Raw genomic sequence first — 21,782 nt, forward strand, 5'->3', positions numbered from 1 at the left:
TAAAGAAATAGTGACTATCTTATATCAATGGCCCCTAGTTCTGGTCTCCCCTGCAAGTGGAAACATCTTCTCTATGTCTACCCTATCAAACCCTTTCATAATCTTAAAGACCTCTATCAGGTCACCCCTCAGTCTTCTCTTTTCTGGAGAAAAGAGCTCCAGCCAGCTCAATCTTTCCTGATAGGTATAACCTCTCAGTTCTGGTATCATCCTAGTAAATCTTTTTTGCATCTTCTCCTTTGCATCTTCTCCAGTGCCTCTATATCCTTTTTATAATATGGAGACCAGAACTGTGCACAGTACTCCAAGTGTGGTCTAACCAAGGTTCTATACAAGTTTAACATAACTTCTCTGCTTTTCAATTCTATCCCTCTAGAAATGAACCCCAATGCTTGGTTTGCTTTTTTAAAATGGCCTTATTAACCTGCATCGCTACTTTTAGTGATTTGTGTATCTGTACCACCCCCAGATCCCTCGACTCCTCTACCCCATTTAGACTATTATCCAATCAGTACGTAGCCCGTTTATTCTTCCTACAAAAAATGTAATACCTCACACTTACCTATATTGAAATTAATTTGCCAATTACACGCCCATTCTGCAAGTTTATTAATGTCTTCCTGTATTTTGTCATAATCCTCCTCGGTATTAACTATACCCCCCAATTTGGTGTCATGCGTAAATTTTGAAATTGTACATCCAATTCCCGAGTCCAAATTGTTTACGTAAATGATAAACAACAGTAGTGCCACCACCAACCCTTGTGAAACAGTATTTCCCACTGTTTGCCTGTCTGAGTTACTACCTTTAACCCCTACTCTCTGTTTTCTGTTTTGTAGCCAGCTTGCTATCCATTCTGCTACTTGTCCCAACTCCACACACTCTGACCTTAGTCATGAGTCAACTATGCGGTGCCTTTTGAAAATCCAAATATATTACATCTACTGCATTGTCTACCCTGTTACTTCGCCAAAGAATTCAATAAGCTTGGTCATGCACGACCTTCACTTTTGAAATCCGTGCTAACTATTCTTCATTATATTTTCGGTTTCTAGATGCTTTTCTATTATATCTGTGTAAAGATTCCATTATCTTTCCTCCCACCGACGTTAAGCTAATTGGTCCATAATCCCCTGGACTGGTTCGCTCTCTCTTTTTAAGTATAAGAATAGCTGTCCGCCAGTCCTCTGGCACTATTCCCTTTTCTAATCAATTTGTATATATATGTAATAGCACTTCTGCTATCTCTTCCCTAACAACTTTTAATATGCGTGGATGCAATCCATCCGGACCAGGGATTTTATCCGCTCTAAGTATGATTAGTTTATCAATTATCTCCCCCCTTTCCATCTTAAATGTCTTTATATCTTTTTTGACCTCCTCTTCTAATGTCATGCCCACCATGTTAGTCTCCCTGGTAAATACAGAGGTGAAGTAATTATTTCATATTTCTGCCATTTCACTGTCATTACCTATGAGTTTAGCATGTATATCCCTTAGTGCCCTATCCTGATTTTTCTTTTGTTATTGTATTTATTGGAAGTACAATAAGCAATCATGTTCTATTGTATTAATATGGTGCAGAATTTTTGTTCTGGTGTAAAGGGTACAAAGAAAACTATCACAACAAACACTTTTCAAAGGCAAGTTAAAATAATTTTAAATTCTAATTTGGATTTGAAATCAATGAAGTGAAGTGTAAATGGAAAACTAGAAAAGCTTCTATAAAATTGTTTATCCTAACCATTATAAAGTTTGCCAATTTTCTTCTAAATTCTTTATCCTTATGGCTCCAGGGTTAAGTATTGAATTGTTTATGTAAAATGTTGCAATGCCAAGTCACTGAAATGTAGCATCTACTTTGACACCATTCCTAGTGATCCAAGGAATTTTGATATGCAAATACAGCACTAGTGAAGAGTTTTCAACCAAGAAAAACACAGAAAAGGAGACAGTATTAGTCCAGTCAAGGCGTCTGATTTTCTCCTAAACGTGAATCTGATCATCATAAACAATTCACGCATGATACCAGAACTGAGCGGATATACTTATCAGGAAAGACTGAACAGGCTGGGGCTCTTTTCTCTAGAAGAGAAGGCTGATGGGTGACCGGATAGAGGTCTTTAAGATAATGAAAGGGTTTGATAGGGTAGACGTAGAGAAAATGTTTCCACTTGTGGGGGAGTCCAAAACTAGAGGTCATAAATGTAAGATGGTCACTAATAAATTCAATAGAGAATTCAGGAGAAACTTCTTTATCCAAAGAATGTGGAACTTGCTGCCACAAGGAGGAGTTGAGGCAAACAGCATAGATGCATTTAAGGGGAAGCGAGATAAGTCACATGAGGGAGGAAAGGAATAGAAGGGTATCTTGATCGGGTTAGTTGAAGAAGGGAGGAGGCTCCTGTGGAGCATAAACGTCAGCATAGACCAGTCAGGTCGAATGGCCTGTTTCTGTGCTGTAAGTTCGATGTAACCAACAGGTTATGTAGTCAGTCAGGTCCAATTGTGGTTAAAGAATAGAAATAAATCACAACACAGCAACTGTGCCTGCACTATGAAGTCTGATTTAGTATTAACAGAAAACAAATACCACAATGAGCAACGATTGGTCACTAAAGCATCCCGTGCCCACCATCAAGAAAGTATTTGCATTTATATAGTGGCTGATCATCCAAAAATCCTCCAAATCATGCCAAATACAATGAATCACTCTAAAGTGCACTGGCTGATACAGAGCAGTCATTTTACACACAGCAAGAACCTACAAACAACAAGATGAATATTTGCTGGTGCTAGTTGAAGTAACAAGATTTGTCAGGACACTGGAAGAATTCTCTGTTGTTCTTCAAATAGTGCCATGCAACTTTTGGGTCCATCTGAACAGGCAGATGGGTCTTATGCAAATGATGGCATACCAAATAATGTAACGTTACCTCAAATCCTGCACTGAAGTGTCAGCTTAGATCACGTGTTCGAATGATTAACCACTAGCCGTATCCAAGTACACAATCAATTATTTTCTTTTGCCCATCCATAAGTTCATATAGTTAAAGCCAATAGTATGTAAAGCTTTGAGAACTGCTATGCAATGAACATGCCTTCTGTTTTGACTAAACTTTAGGGAAAACAGATTTATCACTCTCAATGTAAGTTTTTCTCCCCATCAAGCCTAAGTGAAAAATGACCCAATTGCTACTGAACTTCCTTCCTACACGACACTGGGAATTTTAACAAAACAATTCTGCCACTAGCTCACCAATCTGGTGGCAGAAAGCTTTTGGGTCAGTGCTTTGCAATGTAGACTACTTTCCTGGGTAAGATGCCTCTGGAACAGCTTTAAGGCCACTTTGAAGTCATGGTCCATGCAGCTTCCAATGGAGAGGTCCTCAAGTCAGTGATGTCACTAGCACAGAGGAATAGCTGTCTGCCTGCAGCTCAAAAAATTGATGCGGTTTTAAAAAGTTCAAAATGCAAAATATTTTGAACAAAAAGTTTTTCCCTGAACTTACTTTCCCTCTTAATTGATGAAGTCCTCAAAATAACACCAATCAGAAGGCTGCTACAATTGCCTGGCTGAGAATATTAAGAGGTGCATGTGAGCATTGAAAAAATGAATGAACTTGTGTTTATGTCCTCAACTCTTCACAACCAATTAATTACTTTTGAAGTGCAGTCACTGTTATTTTGTAGACCAACATGGCAGCCAATGTGTGAACAGCGATGTCCCATAAACAATGAGATGAATGACCAGTTAACCTGTTTTGGTAGTGTTGACCAGGACACCAAGGGAACAGCCTGCTATTCTTCTTCAAAAAAGTGCCATATTATCTTTTACATCTACTTGAACAGGCAGACAGAGCTTCAGTTCAATAGCTCATCCAAAAGAGAGCACCCTTTACAATGTAGCATTCCCTCAGTACTGCACTGAAGTGTTAGCCTAGTTTATGTAATCGAGTTCTCCTTAAGTTGAAGCTGCCTGCTTAAGTGGGCCAAAAAGATCCAATGGCAATATTCAAAGAGGAGCAGGGAGTTCTCCTTGTATCCTGGCCAACATTCTTCCCTCAAATAACACTACCAAAAAAATCTGATCATTCATTTGCTGTTTCTTATTCCTCATTGTTCCAAATTGGCTGCCACATTTGCCTCCTTGACAAGGGGGACATTAAAAAGCCATTCATTGTTTGGTTTGTAATGCACTTTCATTCTCTCTTATCTCACCCCTACTGCCACTGAAACTGTTACCCATACCTTTATCACCTCTACAGTTAATTTCTTCAATGCCATCCTGGACAGCTTCCTGATCGCCACCCGACATAAACTCCAACTCATCCAAAACTACGCGACCTGCATCCTGTCATGCACAAGGCCCTGCTCATCCTTCACCCTATCGACATTAGCTTCCTGTCCCCCCCGCATCAAACTTAAAATTTACAACTCCTACAAGGCAAGTCATGGCAGCAGAGCTCACACCAGTGATATGCTCCTCCTGCTCGATGTGGGAAGGCATGGACACTACCGGTGTCCACCTGCAGCTACTGACGAACCATATTTCAGAGCTGGAGCTGCAGGTGGATTCACTGTGGAGCATCCGTGATGCTGAGATTATCAGTGAGGTGGTCACACCGCAGGAAGAAAAGAAATTGGTGACCGCCAGGAAGAATAGAAGGACTAGGCAGGTAGAGCAGGAGTCCCCTGGGGCCAGCTCCCTCTCAAAGAGATATACCGCTTTGGATACTGTTGGGGGAGATGGCTTATCGGGGAAAGCAGCAAGAGCCAATTTCATGGCACCACAGGTGGCTCTGCTGCACAGAAGGGAAGGAATAATAGTGGCAGGGCTATAGTGATAGGGGATTCAATTGTAAGGGGAACAGATAGGCGTTTCTGCGGCCGCAAACCTGACTCCAGGACGGTATGTTGCCTCCATGGTGCTAGGGTCAAGGATGTCACTGAGCGGCTGCAGGTCATTTTTTTTGTGAATTCATTCATGGGATGTGGGCGTCACTGGCGAGGCCAGCATTTATTGCCCATCCCTAATTGCCCTCGAGAAGGTGGTGGTGAGCCGTCTTCTTGAACCACTGCAGTCCGTCTGGAAGGTTCTCCCACAGTGCTGTTACGAAGGGAGTTCCAGGATTTTGACCCAGCGACGATGAAGGCACGGCGATATATTTCCAAGTCGGGATGGTGTGTGACTTGGAGGGGAACGTGCAGGTGGTGTTGTTCTCATGTGCCTGCTGCTCTTGTCCTCCCATCTTCCTTTGTGCTAGGTATGACTCCAGCCACTGGAGAGTTTTCCCCCGATTCCCATTTCACTAGGGCTCCTTGATGCCACACTCGGTCAAATGCTGCCTTGATGTCAAGGGCAGTCACTCTCACCTCACCTCTGGAATTCAGCTCTTTTGTCCATGTTTGGACCAAGGCTGTAATGAGGTCTGGAGCCAAGTGGTCATGGCGGAACCCAAATTGAGCATCGGCAAGCAGGTTATTGGTGAGTAAGTGCCGCTTGAAAGCACTGTCGACGACACCTTCCATCACTTTGCTGATGATTGAGAGTAGACTGATAGGGCGGTAATTGGCTGGATTGGATTTGTCCTGCTTTTTGTGGACAGGATATACCCGGGCAATTTTCCACATTGTCGGGTAGATGCCAGTGTTGTAGCTGTACTGGAACTGCTTGGCTAGAGGCGCAGCTAGTTCTGGAGCACGTCTTCAGCACTACAGCCGGGATGTTGTCGGGGCCCATAGCCTTTGCTGTATCCAGTGCACTCAGCCGTTTCTTGATATCACGTGGAGTGAATCGAATTGGCTGAAGACTGGCTTCTGTGATGGTGGGGATATCAGGAGGAGGCCGAGATTGATCATCCGCTCGGCACTTCTGGCTGAAGATGGTTGCAAACACTTCAGCCTTGTCTTTTGCACTCATGTGCTGGACTCCGCCATCATTGAGGATGGGGATGTTTACAGAGCCTCCTCCTCCTGTCAGTTGTTTCATTGTCCACCACCATTCACGACTGGATGTGGCAGGACTGCAGAGCTTTGATCTGATCCGTTGGTTGTGGAATCGCTTAGCTCTGTCTATAGCATGTTGCTTCCGCTGTTTAGCATGCATGTAGTCCTGAGTTGTAGCTTCACCAGGTTGGCATCTCATTTTTCGGTACGCCTGGTGCTGCTCCTGGCATGCTCTTCTACACTCCTCATTGAACCAGGGTTGATCCCCTGGCTTGTTGGTAATGGTGAAGTGAGGAATATGCCGGGCCATGAGGTTACAGATTGTGCTGGAATACAATTCTGGGGCCGCTGATAGCCCACATCACCTCATGGATGCCCAGTTTTGAGCTGCTAGATCTATTCTGAATCTATCCCATTTAACAGTGGTAGTGCCACACAACACGTTGGATGGTATCCTCAGTGCGAAGACGGGACTTCGTCTCCACGATGACTGTGCAGTGGTCACTCCTACCAATACTGTCATGGACAGATGTATTTGTGACAGGTGGATTGGTGAGAACGAGATCAAGTAAGTTTTTCCCTCATGTTGGTTTGCTCACCACCTGCTGCAGGCCCAGTCCAGCAGCTATGTCCTTCAGGACTCGGCCAGCTCGGTCAGTAGTGGTGCTACCAAGCCACTCTTGGTGATGGACATTGAAGTCCCCCACCCAGAGTACATTCTGGAGGGGGAGGGTGAACAGCCAGTAGTCGTGGTCCATATCGGTACCAACGACATAGGTTAAAACAAAAGGGATGAGATCCTGCAAGGTGTATTTAAGGAGTTAGGAGATAAATTAAAAAGCAGGACCTCAAAAGGTAGTGATCTTAAGATTACTACCAGTGCCACGTACTAATGACTATAGGAACAGGAGAATAGACCAGATGAATGCGTGGCTGCAGGGATGGTGTAAGACGGAGGGATTTAGATTCCTGGGACATTAGGACCAGTTCTGGGGAAGGTGGGACCTGTACAAGCGGGATGGGTTACACCAGAGCAGGGCTGCGACCGATGTCCTCGCGGGGGTGTTTGCTAGTGCTCTTGGGAAAGGCTTAAACTAGAATGGCAGGGAGTTGGGAACCCGAGCAGGGAGACAAAGGAGGGGGAATCAAGGATAGAAACAAAAGACAGAAAGGGAAGCAATAGTGGACGGCAGAGAAAACAAGGGTGAAAAACAAGTAGGGCCATAGTGCAAAATAACACTAAGATGACCAGCAATCTTAAAAAGACAAGTCTAAAGGCAATTGTGTCTTTTAATGCGGAGAGCATTCGCAATAAGGTAGATGAGTTAACAGCGCAGATAGATATCAATGATTATGATATAGTTGCGATTACGGAGACATGCTGCAGGGTGACCATGGATGGGAACTGAACATCCAGGGGTATTCAATATTTGGGAAGGACAGACAAAAAGGGAAAAGAGGTGGGGTAGCATTGTTAGTAAAGGAGGAAACCAATGCAATAGTGAGGAAGGATATTGGCTTGGAAAATCACGATATGGAATCTGTATGGGTGGAGCGAAGAAACACCAAGGGGCAGAAAACGTTGGTGGGGGTTGTCTATAGGCCCCCTAACAGTCGTGGAGATGTAGGGGAGGGCAATAAACAGGAAATTAGAGATACATGCAAGAAGGGTACAACTATAATCATGGGTGACTTTAATCTACATATAGATTGGTCAAACCAAATTAGCAATAATACTGTGGGGGAGGAATTCCTGGAGTGTGTACATGATGGTTTTCTTGACCAATACGTTGAGGAACCAACTAGAGAACAAGCAATCCTAGACTGGGCATTGTGCAATGAGAAAGGATTAATTAACAATCTTGTTGTGCGGGGTCCCTTCGGGAAGAGCGACCATAACATGATAGAATTCCTCATTAAGATGGAGTGCAGCAGTTGAATCGAAACTAGGGTCCTGAATCTAAATAAAAGAAATTACGAAAGTATGAGGTGCGAGTTGGCTATGATAGATTGGGGAACTTTACTAAAAGGGATGACGGTGGATAGGAAATGGTTAATATTTAAAGAACGTGTGCAGGAATTACAACAATTATTCATTCCTGTCTGGCACAAAAATAAAACAGGAAAGGTGGCTCAACCGTGGCTTACAAATGAAATTAGGGATAGTATTGGATCCAAAGAGGAGAGACATAAAATTGCCAGAAAAAGCGGCAAGCCTGAGGATTGGGATCAGTTCAGAATTCAGCAAAGGAGGACAAAGAGATTGATTACGAGGGGAAAAAGAGAGTATGAGAGTAAACTAGCAGGGAACATAAAAACTGACTGTAAAAGCTTCTATAAATATGCAAGAGAAAAAGATTAGTGAAGACAAATGTAGGTCCCTTACATCAGAAATGGGGGAAATTATAATGGGGAACAAAGAAATGGCAGAACAATTAATCACATACTTTGGTTCTGTCTTCACAAAAGAGGACACAAATAACCTGCCAGGAATGTTAAGCAACCAAGAGTTTGGTGAGGGGGAGGAACTGAAGGAAACCAGTATTAGTAAAAAAAATGCTAGGGAAATTAATGGGGCTAAAGGCTGACAAATCCTCAGGGCCTGATAATCTACATCCCAGAGTACTAAAGGAAGTGGCCCTGGAAATCGTGGATGCATTGGTGATCATCTTCCAAAATTCTATAGACTCTGGAACAGTTCCTACAGATTGGAGGGGGGCAAATGTAACCCCACTATTTAAAAAAGGGAGAGAAAAAACAGGGAATTACAGACCAGTTAGCCTAACATCAGTAGAGGGGAAAATACTAGAGTCTATTATAAAAGATGTGATAACAGAACACTGGGAGGGCATTAACGCGATTGAACAAAGTCAGCATGGGTTTATGAAAGGTAAATCATGCTTAACAAATCTACTGGAGTTTTTTATGGATCTAACTAGTAGAATAGATAGGGGAGTACCAGTGGATGTGGTGTATTTGGATTTTCAGAAGGCTTTTGATAAAGGTCCCACACAAGAGGTTAGTGTGGAAAATTAAAGCACGTGGGATTGGAGGCAATATACTGGCATGGATTGAGAATTGGTTGACATATAGGAAACAGAGTGTAGGAATAAACGGGACTTTTCCGGGTGGCAGGCAGGGACTAGTGGGGTATCGCAGGGATCAGTGCTTGGACCCCAGCTCATCACAATATATATCTCACAATATATATCAATGATTTGGATGAGGGAACTAAACGCAACATTTCCAAGTTTGCTGACGACACAAAGCTGGGGTGGAATGTGAGCTGTGAGGAGGATGCAAAGAGGCTCCAATGTGATTTAGACAGGTTCAGTGAGTGGGCAAGAACATGGCAGATGCAGTGTAACGTGGATAAATGTGAGGTTATCCACTTTGGTTGTAAAAACAGAAAGGCAGATTATCTGAATGGTGACAGATTGGGAAAAGGGGAGGTGCAACGAGACCTGGGTGTCATTGTACACCAGTCGCTGAAAGCAAGCATTCAGGTGCAGCAAGCAGTTAGGAAGGCAAATGGTATGTTGGCCTTCATTGCAAGAGGATTTGAGTACAGGAGCAAGGATGTCTTACTGCAGTTATACCGGACCTTGGTGAGGCCACATCTAGATTATTGTGTGCAGTTTTGGTCTCCTTTTCTGAGGAAGGATATCCTTGCCATGGAGTGCGTGCAGCGAAGGTTTACCAGACTGATTCTTGGGATGGCAGGACTGACGTATGAGGAGAGATTGGTTCAACTAGGCCTATATTCACTAGAGTGTAGAAGAATGAGAGGTGATCTCATCGAAACATATAAAATTCTAACAGGACTAGACAGACTAGATGCAGAGAGGATGTTCCCGATGGCTGGGAAATCCAGAACCAGGGGGTCACAGTCTCAGGATACGGGGTACGCCATTTAGAACCGAGATGAGGAGAAATTCCTTCACTCAGAGGGTGGTGAACCTCTGGAATTCTCTACCACAGAAGGCAGTGGAGGCCAAGTCATTAGATGTATTCAAGAAGGAGATAGATATATTTCTTAATGCTAAGGGGATCAAGAGATATGGGGAAAAAGCGGGAATAGGGTACTGAATTAGACGATCAGCCATGATCATTTTGAATGGCAGAGCAGGCCTGAAGGGCCGAATGGTCTACTGTTGCTCCTATTTTCTATGGCCGTGCCCTACCTTTAAGACATTCTTCCATGTTTAAGGTGCTGTATAAATGCATGTGATGGTGGTAGTTGTGTTAGGATATTCAAACCAGATTTGGCTGTGTGGCCCAGCTTGTGGCTTTCAGTTTTAAGATTGGGAAAGTGGCTGTTGTAATGGGGATCAATAGGGATGAGAAACATGAAGGATCTGGAGGAGACGAGGGATTAAAAATTGGAAGGAAGGCGGCCAACAGATTCAACAACGTCATGGCAGGTGGTGGCCCAGATGAGGAGGTGGTTAATCTTTTTTTGAGGACCATGGATGATGGAAGCAGAGTTGAAGGAGGAAGGGAGTGCAGATAGTGAAGAAGGCAAGGAAATGATCGGAGATGGCATTGCTGGTGATTGAGACCTTGGAGCATCAAGGCCTCAAATGATGGTGAGGTTGTGTGGGTGGCTGAGACGGGCACTTTATGTGCAGGATGAGGTAGAGCGATATCAAGAGGGGAGGGAAATCAAGGGAAAGGGAGCAGGGAGGAGTCCAGGTTCAGGTTCAAGCCACCAAAGTCATTAGCAGTCATTATGAAGTCTGAGTAAGGATAATAGGGGTGCGATTTCAGTGAAGTCACCAGAGGGCTTGGAAATACAGTAAGCAGAGGACCGTGAAAGGGAGGTCGGAGTAGTAGATTGAGATGTTTGAACAAAGAGAATGTAGCAGAGGATTAAAGTGACAGGTTTAAATGGGATTTGGAGGAGAGCCATGCTGCATGGCGATTTAGGCAGGAGACATGATGAAACATGTAACTGGTTGAAGCAGCCTCAGTGATAGAGCATTAGTCACTGTCACAGAGCCAGGTTATTGCTGAAGGGGTAACACACTGACTTGTAGCAATCCTCAAGTACTGAGTTTCTGGTCTTATCCACACAGCCTCATGCAAGTGGTAAGCAAATGCCATGCATTTCACCATTGGAAGCAGATAATGCCTGGCACACGAATATGGCCGTTACCTAGTAACCAAACTAAAACTGTACAAGGGTGGGGAATTAAGAAAAAGATGCGCACATCTAACCGGTCTGCTCACACATGTGCACAGCCTTTTTTCTAAAAAAAAATACACCAATTGAAATTTGGGCTGTTGTCTGATTTTAATTCCTCAACATTACTGGGCAGCCACCCTTGAAAGCAGATAGGTGGTCATCCTAGGACCAAACTGGGAAAGGAGGGAAAAATAATTTTTTAAAAAATTAGGAATCTTGCCCTTGGTTAGTTTCTTGTCTGTCTGCTTTATGTGGCTCTGGTGCCAGGAACTGCACGCATATCTTTGTTTTTTTAGGGCAACGCTGTTTCCGTATCAATTTATTTTTCACCCACTGCATTTACTCTAATCGTGGACAGAAGTATTCTTTTAAAGGCACTTTTGAACTGGAGACAGCCAATTGATATTGAAAACAGTGAAGAGACATACCAAAGTTGTGGATAAAGTTTAGCCTGGAAAAACAATGGGTGGTTTGAGTATAGAACTGTGCATCACAGCTAGCTAAGAGTAAAAATTGACCACAACTGTATATGGCCATTCAACTTTTAATACCAGCCACTTTAAAATACTCAATCCACAAGAACAGCTTCAGGCTAAAATTTACCAAATTGGTACAGCCTCTGATCTAAGAATTATAGGGTTAGGGTAACACGTTATTGTTTCAGCAGATTGCAGAACTGAGGTACAGAGGGATCTGGGTGTCCTAGTACATGAATCACAAAGTTAGTATGCAGTTACAGCAAGTGATTAGGAAGGCAAAATGGAATGTTGTCATTTATTGCAACAGGAATGGAATATAAAAGTAGAGATGTTTTGCTACAGTTCTACAGGGCATTGGTGAGACCACATCTAGAATACTGTGTGCAGTTTTGGTCTCCTTAATTAAGAAAGGACATAACTGCTTTGGAGACGGTTCAGAGAAGGTTCACTCGACTGATTCCTGGGATGAGGGGGTTATCTTATGAGGAAAGGTTGGATAAGTTGGGCCTGGATACACTGGAGTTTTGAAGAATGAGAGGTGATCTTATTGAAACAGGTAAGATCCTGAGGGGACTGGAAGGGATAGATGCTGAGAGGATGTTTCCCCTTGTGGGAGGGACTAGAACTAAGGGCCAAAGTTCAAAAATAAGGGGTCTCCCATTTAAGACTGAGATGAGGAGAAATTTTTTCTCTGAGGGTCGTGAATCTGTGGAACTCCCTTCCCCAGAGAGCGGTGGAGGCAGGGTCATTGAATATTTTTAAGGCTGAGTTGGACAGTTTCCTGATTAGCAAGAGTGTCAAAGGTTATAGTTGGCAGATGGGAAAATAGGGTTGAGGTCGCAATCAGATTAGCCATGATCTTATCAAATGGCAGAGCAAGCTCTAGGGGCCGAATGGCCTACACCTGCTCTTAATTCGTATGTTCGTATATAATGTCAAGCCTGTCACAAATCAACCAATGATATCAAACAGTGAAAAGGAGAATGGTAGCTTATGCAGTGACAGAAGTATTTTTTTAAAATCTTAAACAGTATTTGAGTACAGTTTGAGGCAATGTCCAATGTAAACGAGTTGTATACATCTTTGATTATAAACATTAAAACCAACTCATCATGGGGCAGCACAATGCACCAGTGAATTGGTGAGAAAGCAAGTTCAAACACACACACACACACACACACACACACACACTCAGATTCCTGATCTCCACCATCCCATCTGGCTAAACTGCCAGAGAACAGCCATTTCCCAGGGGGGAAAAACTGGAGAGCAAGGGCTACTGACAACCTCCCTGTGGCCAGTTGCACAGCAGCACTGCCAGAAGCATGCAGACAGGATTGAAAAAGACAGGATTGGGCTTGGCACTGATGCTGCCCCAACCCCCAGTTGAAAAGCCTGCCTCAGCTCATATGTGAAAAATGGCCAATTGGCATTATGCTGGGGAATATCCATTGCTCAGGGAATTGCATCCTAGCATCTCAGTGTCATCAGGATTTTTAAGGACAAAATAAATGAAAAATGCAGCTGTCATATTACTATAATTTCAATTCCTATGTAGCTTATTTTTCTTTTAACAAGACAAAACAAAATAGATCCAGCTTTAGTATTTTTTTGTATTCAGCAATACATTCAGCGTGGGAGCAGAAAAGCTACATCCCTATCACCTATAAGTAAAAGGATTAAAGACTGCAGCAAATGATTATTTTTACTCTTGCCTTTTTGTATACAATTGCATAAGAATTGATTTTTAATATTTGTCATGAATTAGAAAAAAAAAGTCAGCAATTTCCATGCAAGACAGTAGCACTGATTCTCGAAGTGATGAAATGTAACATCTTACTCTATAATCATATGTTGCATCTGGATTCTCATCACAAGCAATGACCTCTGGTGCCATCCAGTAGGGTGTCCCAATAAAGGTATTCCTTCTACCAACAGTTCTGTCCAATTGTGCACTAACACCAAAATCCACTGTAATGAAAAATTCAGGGGCACATAGTAACCTGGTTAGTTAGAATGAATGGCAGGATCAGAATGCTCGAAGTATGATAGGTGTTCACAAACTCCATATTTGCATTAATACATAAATATTAGGGGTTGAATTTCTGAGGGGCTTCCCCAATCTCACCATAACACTAAAAGATCGGCGGAAACCCCGGAGAAATGGCATAAATGGGCATTTACACTGTTTCTCTGGGATTACCAAAGTTAGGGCGGATAATTGGAAGAACCCCCTCAGAAATTACTGGCATATAAATACAAGTAGTTCCATTCCATTCAATTGAGAAATTACATGAAATTGTTGCCTACATATCTGGAGAACCAATTAACAATTAAGTCTTTTACTAATGTAACTTTAAGGATGAGCAGGTGTTCATGCAAATACTTAACCATGTTGGGACAAACTCCAGACATAATCACCATATAAGTATCTGACTTATGAAGCCTTAAATCTCATCTTGGTTTATAGTAAGATCAACAGGAAGTGCTCATCACAGTGACTAATTGACCACAAAAGGGATTCATCTCAAATTAGTTAAAATCCAAAAACTATTTCCATTGTGAACAAAGTTTTACACGAAGCCACACCCACCCCATGTGAAGTCTGACTCATTATAAAGACCAATTCATAATACCCAATGATTACATGGCATAGATTTAAGCTGCAACTCTATTATATTTTCTTCATCTATAAGTGGGGTGAAAGTAACATGAAAATATGCTGTTACACGAGTGACTTGTAGTTTGTGCACTGTTGATGCACTTATCTAGGCTCCTGATTCAGTGAAAGGTAGGATCCACAGGCATGGGTCAATACCAGAGTTCCCAAACTGTAGTATGGATAGCATATTCCATCACAAAGTGAAATATCTTCAAAGCAAATGGCAAGGAAAACCATATCTTCACAAGTAAATCTCTTCAATTCCAGAACTAGCAGGATTATGGGTTGTGGTGTAACTAGGAAAATGTGGAATTAGAACTTCCAGCTCAGTCCTGCATTAGTTTTGCAGGACAGATAAAAAGAACAAAACTGCAAATATAGTTCTAATTAAGTGTCTCTAACCTAAATGTTAACCTATATTTTTTTCTCCCAGATATTAACCAACCTACTAGGGATTTCTATGAATTGGTTTTACACCATCATGCTGTAGATTCAGTATAAGGAGGCAGACTCAACATGTAAAGTATATATGGCTAGTCTGGAGTTTAGACTCCAGTCATTGCACAGCACTACATTTAGGTAGATTTGAAACTTGTACCGAACCGCAAGCAATAAAGAAGTTCTCTATTTGTTTTGAATCTTCAATCTAACCAATTCTATGCAAGTGCGCATACATAAATATTCTGTTTATTGCTAGTAGCTGAACTTGTGTTATGTCTCTCAGAAGTTGCACTTCATGTTCCAAATTTATTTGCATGTTATTCTAAAATTCAGGCTTCCAGTTACCTATTGTTAATTACATACCCAGCTTCACTTCAGCATTTTCTGTCAGCAATACATTCTGCCCTTTGATATCACGATGAATGACATGGTGGACATGAAGATGCGCCAGTCCCTAAACGCGAAAGAAAAAAAATATGCATACGATTTATATTCTTCCCTTCACAGGATTAATGCAAGGGAAAAAATATTTAATATTTCTATATGGACTTCCTTGCAAATTCCTTGCTTATTTCATAATTTTTGTACCTTAATGTTTCTAAAACCTACTTATTAAAAATAATAAATCATGAGATGTAGCAATTTTAAAAAATAGGCACCACATCAGAACTGGAGAGAGTTCCAGTTGTATCTGACAGAGTAGAAACTAACACCTGCATTTTATAACAACTACAGAGCTGCTCATGTAAGTTATAGCATAGAATTCTGCCACAGTAACTATATATACCTCTGTCTGGGACTATGGAAATCGGAACGGGCAAATTTCACATTAAACTGTGACACTACACTAGTTTTTCCAGTTGAAACAATATTGTGGTGTTGCCCACAAAACGAGTAATAATAATAAAATTCTGCACAGCCAAGAAAGGCAGCAATCAGATCTTATGCGATGTCTGGAATGCCTCTGCATTTTAGAGACAGTTCAAGGTCTGAAGGGCACTACAAATGGCAGCTGGCCCAGATTGCCAACTCTTATTCTAAGAAAATTCCCGTGAAGGAAGGAGTTTGGAAAGTAATTTTGGCAGGTCTTACTAATTTGAAAAGTACTGAGCAGCAGAATTAAAATGTTATATAAAACAATGAACAATTTATGCATTTTTAGCAATACAACACATACAATTTAACTCAAGCCCCATTATCACTAATAGATCCAGGAACTGTAAGATTAGATTGTTAATCTGTTATTAATTGTCCCCTTTCTTCAAATTCAATATACATGCCCCCCTCAAAGGTTTGAATACAGGCCAAAATACTGAAACAGACTTTAAAGGATCTGTTGATATTAAATCTGCCAAATTTAAGCAATGGAAATGGCTTTTTCTTTGTTTGGATAACTTGTGCTCTTTAACCTTTGCCATTAACACCTGCAAACAACCAGCCTTTGGATTTTGTTCCAAGATCCATGCTCACCCGGAGTATCTCCCTGCAGATGTATGCAATCCAGTCTTCCTTCAGGGAGTTTCCTTTTGTGTTTTTCACCAAGTCTGTAATGGACCCTGCACCACAGAACTCCATGACAAGCTATTAAAAAAAGTTTAAAGAGAAAAGTAGAAATTATAGTAAATTAATTCAGTTGTGCAAATCAAGATCTTATTTCAGTCTTACACCTCTGTCAAAGATTTTTTTCCATTCTCTTAGGAGCAATATCAAAAATACTAAACTCCTTTGTTTTTATTCCCTATACACTGCTTTGCATTAGATATAGATAATCATATGGAAGTTGACAAATACTGTTTACCTGTAAAATGCTAGCAAACCGTTTTTTGTTACCCGTTTTCTGTATTATATATAAAGATGGAAGACCAAAGATGCCCGAAAAAAGATTTTTTTTTAAAAAATGGCTTAATCACCAAGAAGAATGAATCTGTTCTGATAGTCCAGCATATGGTATAGCACAAGGGGCAAGGCCTCCAATTAATGCAGAAGATGTTGCATTGCATATGGAACTTGCCCACACTATTTACTCCCTCAGCTGCTGTTAAAGCTTTAAGTTTATAGTTTTCAAGTTCTGTACTATCTAATTTAGCTAAATGGCAAAAATATCTCACTTGAATTGACTTTATATGTGTCAGTTTGACTCAGTTGGTAGCACTCTTGCCCGAGTCAGAAGGTTGTGGGTCAAGCCCCATTCCAGGATTTGACCACATAATATAAGTTAATGTTCTACTGTAGTTCTGGGGAGGGCTGTGCTATTTTTCAAATGAGGTGTTAAACAGAGGACCCATCTGCCTGTTAAGTTAGACATAAAAGATCCCATGGCAATATTGAGGATCTGATGAGCTGCAATGTAAAATGCAAGTTCTTTTTATAATCCCGATCTGCAAAATACAGAAAATGAGTTTTTTTTTTAAAAAGTAGTGGTTTAATAAGAACATAAGAAATAGGAGCAGGAATAGACCATCCGGTCTCTCAAGCCTGCTCCGCCATTCAAGATCATGGCTGATCTTCTACCTCAACACCATTTTCCTGCACCATCCCCATATCACTTGATGCCTTTAATAGCTACAAATCTATCGATCTCTGCTTTGAATGTACTCAATGACTGAGCATCCACAGCCCTCTGGGGTGGAGAATTCCAAAGATTCACCACCCTCTGACTGAAGAAATTTCTCATCTCAGTCCTAAATGGTCTACCCCTTATTCTGAGACTGTGACCCCTGGTTCCCCAGCCAGGGGAAACATCCTCCCTGCATCTACCCTGTCGAGCTCTGTAAGAATTTTGTATGTTTTAGTGAAATCCCCTCTCATTCTTCTAAACTCTAGAGGATACAGGCCTAGTCTACTTAATCTCTTCTCATACGACAATCCCGCCATCCCAGGAATCAGTCTGGTGAACCTTCGTTGCACTCCCTCTATAGCCACTATATCCTCTCTTAGGTAAGGGGCCCAAAATTGTACACATTACTCCAGGTGCAGTCTCACCAAGGCCCAATATAATTGCAGTAAGACATCTTTACTCCTGTACTCAAATCCTCTTGTAATAAAGGCCAACATACCATTTGCCTTCCTAATTGCTTGCTGCATCTACATGTTAGCTTTCAGTGACTCATGTACAAGGACACCCAGGTCCCTTTGAACATCAACATTTCCCAATCTCTTACCATTTAAAAAATACTCTGCATTTCTGTTTTTCCTACCAAACTGGATAACTTCACATTTTTCCACATTATATTCCATCTGCCATGTTCTTGCCCAATCACTTAGCCTGTCTATATCCCCTTGAAGCCTCTTTGCATCCTCTTCACAACTCACATTCCCACCTAGTTTTGTGTCATCAGCAAACTTGGAAATATCACATTTGGTCCCCTCATCCAAATCATTGATATAGATTGATATAGATTGTGAATAGCTGGGGCCCGAGGTACCTCACTAGACACAGTCTGCCAACCTGAAAATAGACCCGTTTATTCCTACTCTGTTAACCAATTCTCTATCCATGCCAGTATATTTCCCCCAATTCCATGTGCTCTAACTTTGTTCACCAACCTCCTGTGTGGGACCTTATCAAAAGCCTTCTGAAAATCCAAATATACCACCATCCACTGGTTCGCCCTTATCTATTCTACTAGTTACATCCTCAAAGAACTCCAATAGGTTTGTCAAACATGATTTCCCTTTCATAAATCCATGTGAACTCTGCCAAATCCTATTATTTTCTAATTGTCCTGTTATCACATCCCTTATAATCGATTCTAGCATTTTCCCTACTACTGATGTCAGGCTAACAGGTCTGTAGTTCCCTGTTTTCTCTCTCCCTCCTTGCTTAAATTGTGGGGTTACATTTGCTACCCTCCAATCTGCAGGAACCATTCCAGAATCTATAGAATTTTGGAAGATGACCAGCAATGCATCCACTATCTCTATAGCCACCTCTTTCAAAACCCTGGGATGTAGATCATCAGGTCCTTGGGATTTATAGACTTTCAGTCCCATTAATTTATCTAGTACTATTTTTTTTACTAATACTAATTTCTTTCATATATTCAATAACTTGTTTATGCAGAATTGAATGAAGGTGAGCATTTAAATTAATTGCTTAAAATAGAGGATTGTGCTGGGAGGCATTAATCTCTCCTTTTCCCCATAAATAATTTTTTTTTTAAAAAGGCCTAATTAACAATGTTCTACCATTGTCTCTAAATCAATTGTTAATGATTATTAGGATAGAAACACAACAGCATTGTGGGAGTACCTTCACCACACTGACTGCAGCAGTTCAAGGCGGCGGCTCACCACCACCGTCTCAAGGGCAATTAGTGATGAGCAACAAATGTTGGCCTTGCCAGCGAGCCCACATCCCATGAATGAATAAAAAAAAAGTGGTTTGTTTCATACGCTGTAGTCAACAGTTAGACAGACTTTATATACAAAAGAATTGATATAATTTTGAAAATTTTATCTTCACTTGTGCAGGATTACATTGGTCAATTGGCTTATTATTTTGATCTTTCATCACTGCAGTCTTGTTTTCCTTGCAATGCACACTGTGTTTATGACAGGAGTGAGGTCAGCACTCAATTCACAGGTAAAGGTATTGATCAGTTAGCAGATAGCTTACATTTCCTATGTTGTATGCAAGTTCTATTCCACTCCTTTTTTAACTTGTCTTTTTTCCTATTTACACCGATTGCTTTACTATAGTTGCATCCAGAGAATCCAAGACCTACTAAAGGAGGCAGTTTCTGTGTGCACAGCCCCCAATGGCAACACAGAAACTAGGGCCTCGGTATAAACTCCACCTCACGACAGGTGGGACAGCGTTAAAAATTTTAAAATGGGGAATGCATCCACAACCCGTAACGTATGGGTAGCGAGCCGTATGTGTGTCCTGCCTTGGAGAGGCGGGGCACTTCATTAAGATATTTAAATCAGGCTTCCACAGTGCAATTGGGAGCCTGATTTAAATCTAACAGGGCCTGGAAAAACCCGGCAATAAAATGGAGGCGGGAGCTGCCGGCTCAAGAAAGTAAGTGCTTTTTACAGCACTCCTTGTAGGCCAGGAGTGCTCCCCCAGCCCAAAGAAGCCTTCAGCCTCCCCTCTGCCAATCGCAGCTCTGCCAATCGCAGCTCTCCCTCTCCCCTGCCGCAATCAGCGACCTCCCCCATATTTAAAGCTTCTTAATGAAGTGGTATGGTAACTTACTTTACCACAAAAGCATGACTTAATGTAATCATAACTGTTAATTTTATACATCTACTTATATGCCAACCATCAGCATTTCCCACCAACAATTAGCACTTCCTGCTGCCTCTTTACCCTTTCCTAGCTACACAAGAAACTCCACAAATTACTTGTTTTTCATGCTGAACTTTAGACTTATGAATGCCAAATGTCAGTGCATCACTGATGTGGGACAGACCTCATACATCCCAACTGTCAGCTGGCCTGTGATGAAATGACAGCCAGTGATGTGCAACTACATCAAACCTTCAGGCAGGTATATAATGTTGCAGAAATTGACCTAAATTGTACTGGAAAGGCTAAGTGATGCAAAATGTATCAAGGGGAGATATATGGCAGAGATTAATGTAAAATATATTGCAGGTGATGATGCTTATGTAAAATATACATCGAGATGATGATACCATCAGCGCTTTATTGCTGCTCTAGACAAGTAAGTACAATGGAACAATACATTGGAGCTGCTTCTCCCGAGGCTGGTGAAAAGAATTTGTTTGAGGCATACGTGCACTCAGTATTCCACAACATAGTTGTGGTTTCTACACACAAGATGACTCTAGTGAGACCAAAAGTTACCAAGCAATCTTGCTGATGTCAGTGGCTCTTAAAAGGATTCTTCAGACTGTCATGGCATGCATTTTGGATGCTTTGGAAACTCAGTTTAATCAGAAAGGAACATGCTCCAATATGCTCTCTGAGAAATGTGTACAGAAGGTTGCAGCTTTATATGAGATGGTAGGGTGTTAGAAGGCTCAGGGGAAACCCACTTACATTGATTTTTGTAAGGCTTTTGATTTCATACCTCATGCAGCCCTCATGTAGAAAGTAAAAATTATGAAAGTACATGGACTTTTTTCCAGGATATCTATTTCAGCTGCAAGATCTGTGTAGGGATAGATCCATGTCTGAAAAGAGGAGTGAGGTGAAGTTGTCCACTGTCACCCATCCCATTCAAGTCTTTATCAATGCTGTTGGTTGGCACAGGGGGCAGCTTCAACACATCTGCTCTGGGCATTCCCAAAAGAATTGTGGTGCTCCTTTTCATTGATAATACTGTCCTGTTGGCAGATTCATCTGGGGAACTTGTATACTCTACTCATCATCTTGAACAATGGACTAATCACTGGGATATGGTGGTGCGTATCCTACATAAGGTAATATGGACAATACAGGAGGCATTTGTCCCAGTTGTTGATTCATATTAGTACCTGGGGGTCTTGGACTCAATCCTTCAGGTACAATACTCACCATGTATTACCTTCCAATGGTACAAAAAAAATCAAATGTCAATTGTAACTTGTAACAAGAACTTTAGGCATAATTTTACTTCAAAGGAAGAATTCCAAAGGGGAAGGGGAAAGGGAGCATGCACACTCCCTCTTGGAAATAAATACCATCTTTAGTGCTCATGTCCTCCTTCAGAAATGCCAAAGTGTGCCTCAGCAAAAAAATGCATTGTTGTGTACTTTAGTACACTACAAACAAACATTGGGTATATACCTGCAGTTAGTTACCGCAAGCTTATGTTCTACTGCATTCCCCATGTAATTACTTGTTTTCACATCATAGACAATGCCTCCTGGATTTGCTTTTCACAGAAAATCAGGTGTATTGTGAAATGTGGTCCTCAAAAGATACATAAAAATCCCACAATTCCATGTAATAAAAAGGAAATTAATTTATTGAGTCACTGTAAAGCAGTGGCCTTGGTCATCAGCTATATCTGCTTTTGAGTTGTAAATTAAGTTACTGCCTTGCAATCACTTTAAGGTAGCCATTGTTCTCTAACCGATACTTCCAGTACTATACTATAAACTATTA

General features: G+C 41.5%; 1 protein-coding gene across 4 annotated transcripts in view; it reads right to left on the minus strand.

The window, feature by feature from the left end:
• LOC137322955 (mitogen-activated protein kinase kinase kinase kinase 4) overlaps positions 1-21,782 on the minus strand; it is a 308,879-nt gene that overhangs the window by 95,113 nt on the left and 191,984 nt on the right. For all 4 annotated transcript variants that reach the window (XM_067986215.1, XM_067986216.1, XM_067986214.1 and 1 more), the window contains exons 5-7: positions 16,190-16,300; positions 15,083-15,173; positions 13,457-13,587 (exon numbers count right to left, since the gene is read on the minus strand). In XM_067986215.1, the coding sequence (XP_067842316.1) occupies positions 13,457-13,587; positions 15,083-15,173; positions 16,190-16,300 (333 nt within the window). The remainder of the gene's footprint in view (positions 1-13,456; positions 13,588-15,082; positions 15,174-16,189; positions 16,301-21,782) is intronic.

This window comes from Heptranchias perlo, chromosome 6, assembly GCF_035084215.1.
Source record: "Heptranchias perlo isolate sHepPer1 chromosome 6, sHepPer1.hap1, whole genome shotgun sequence".
NCBI classification, from domain to species: domain Eukaryota; kingdom Metazoa; phylum Chordata; class Chondrichthyes; order Hexanchiformes; family Hexanchidae; genus Heptranchias; species Heptranchias perlo.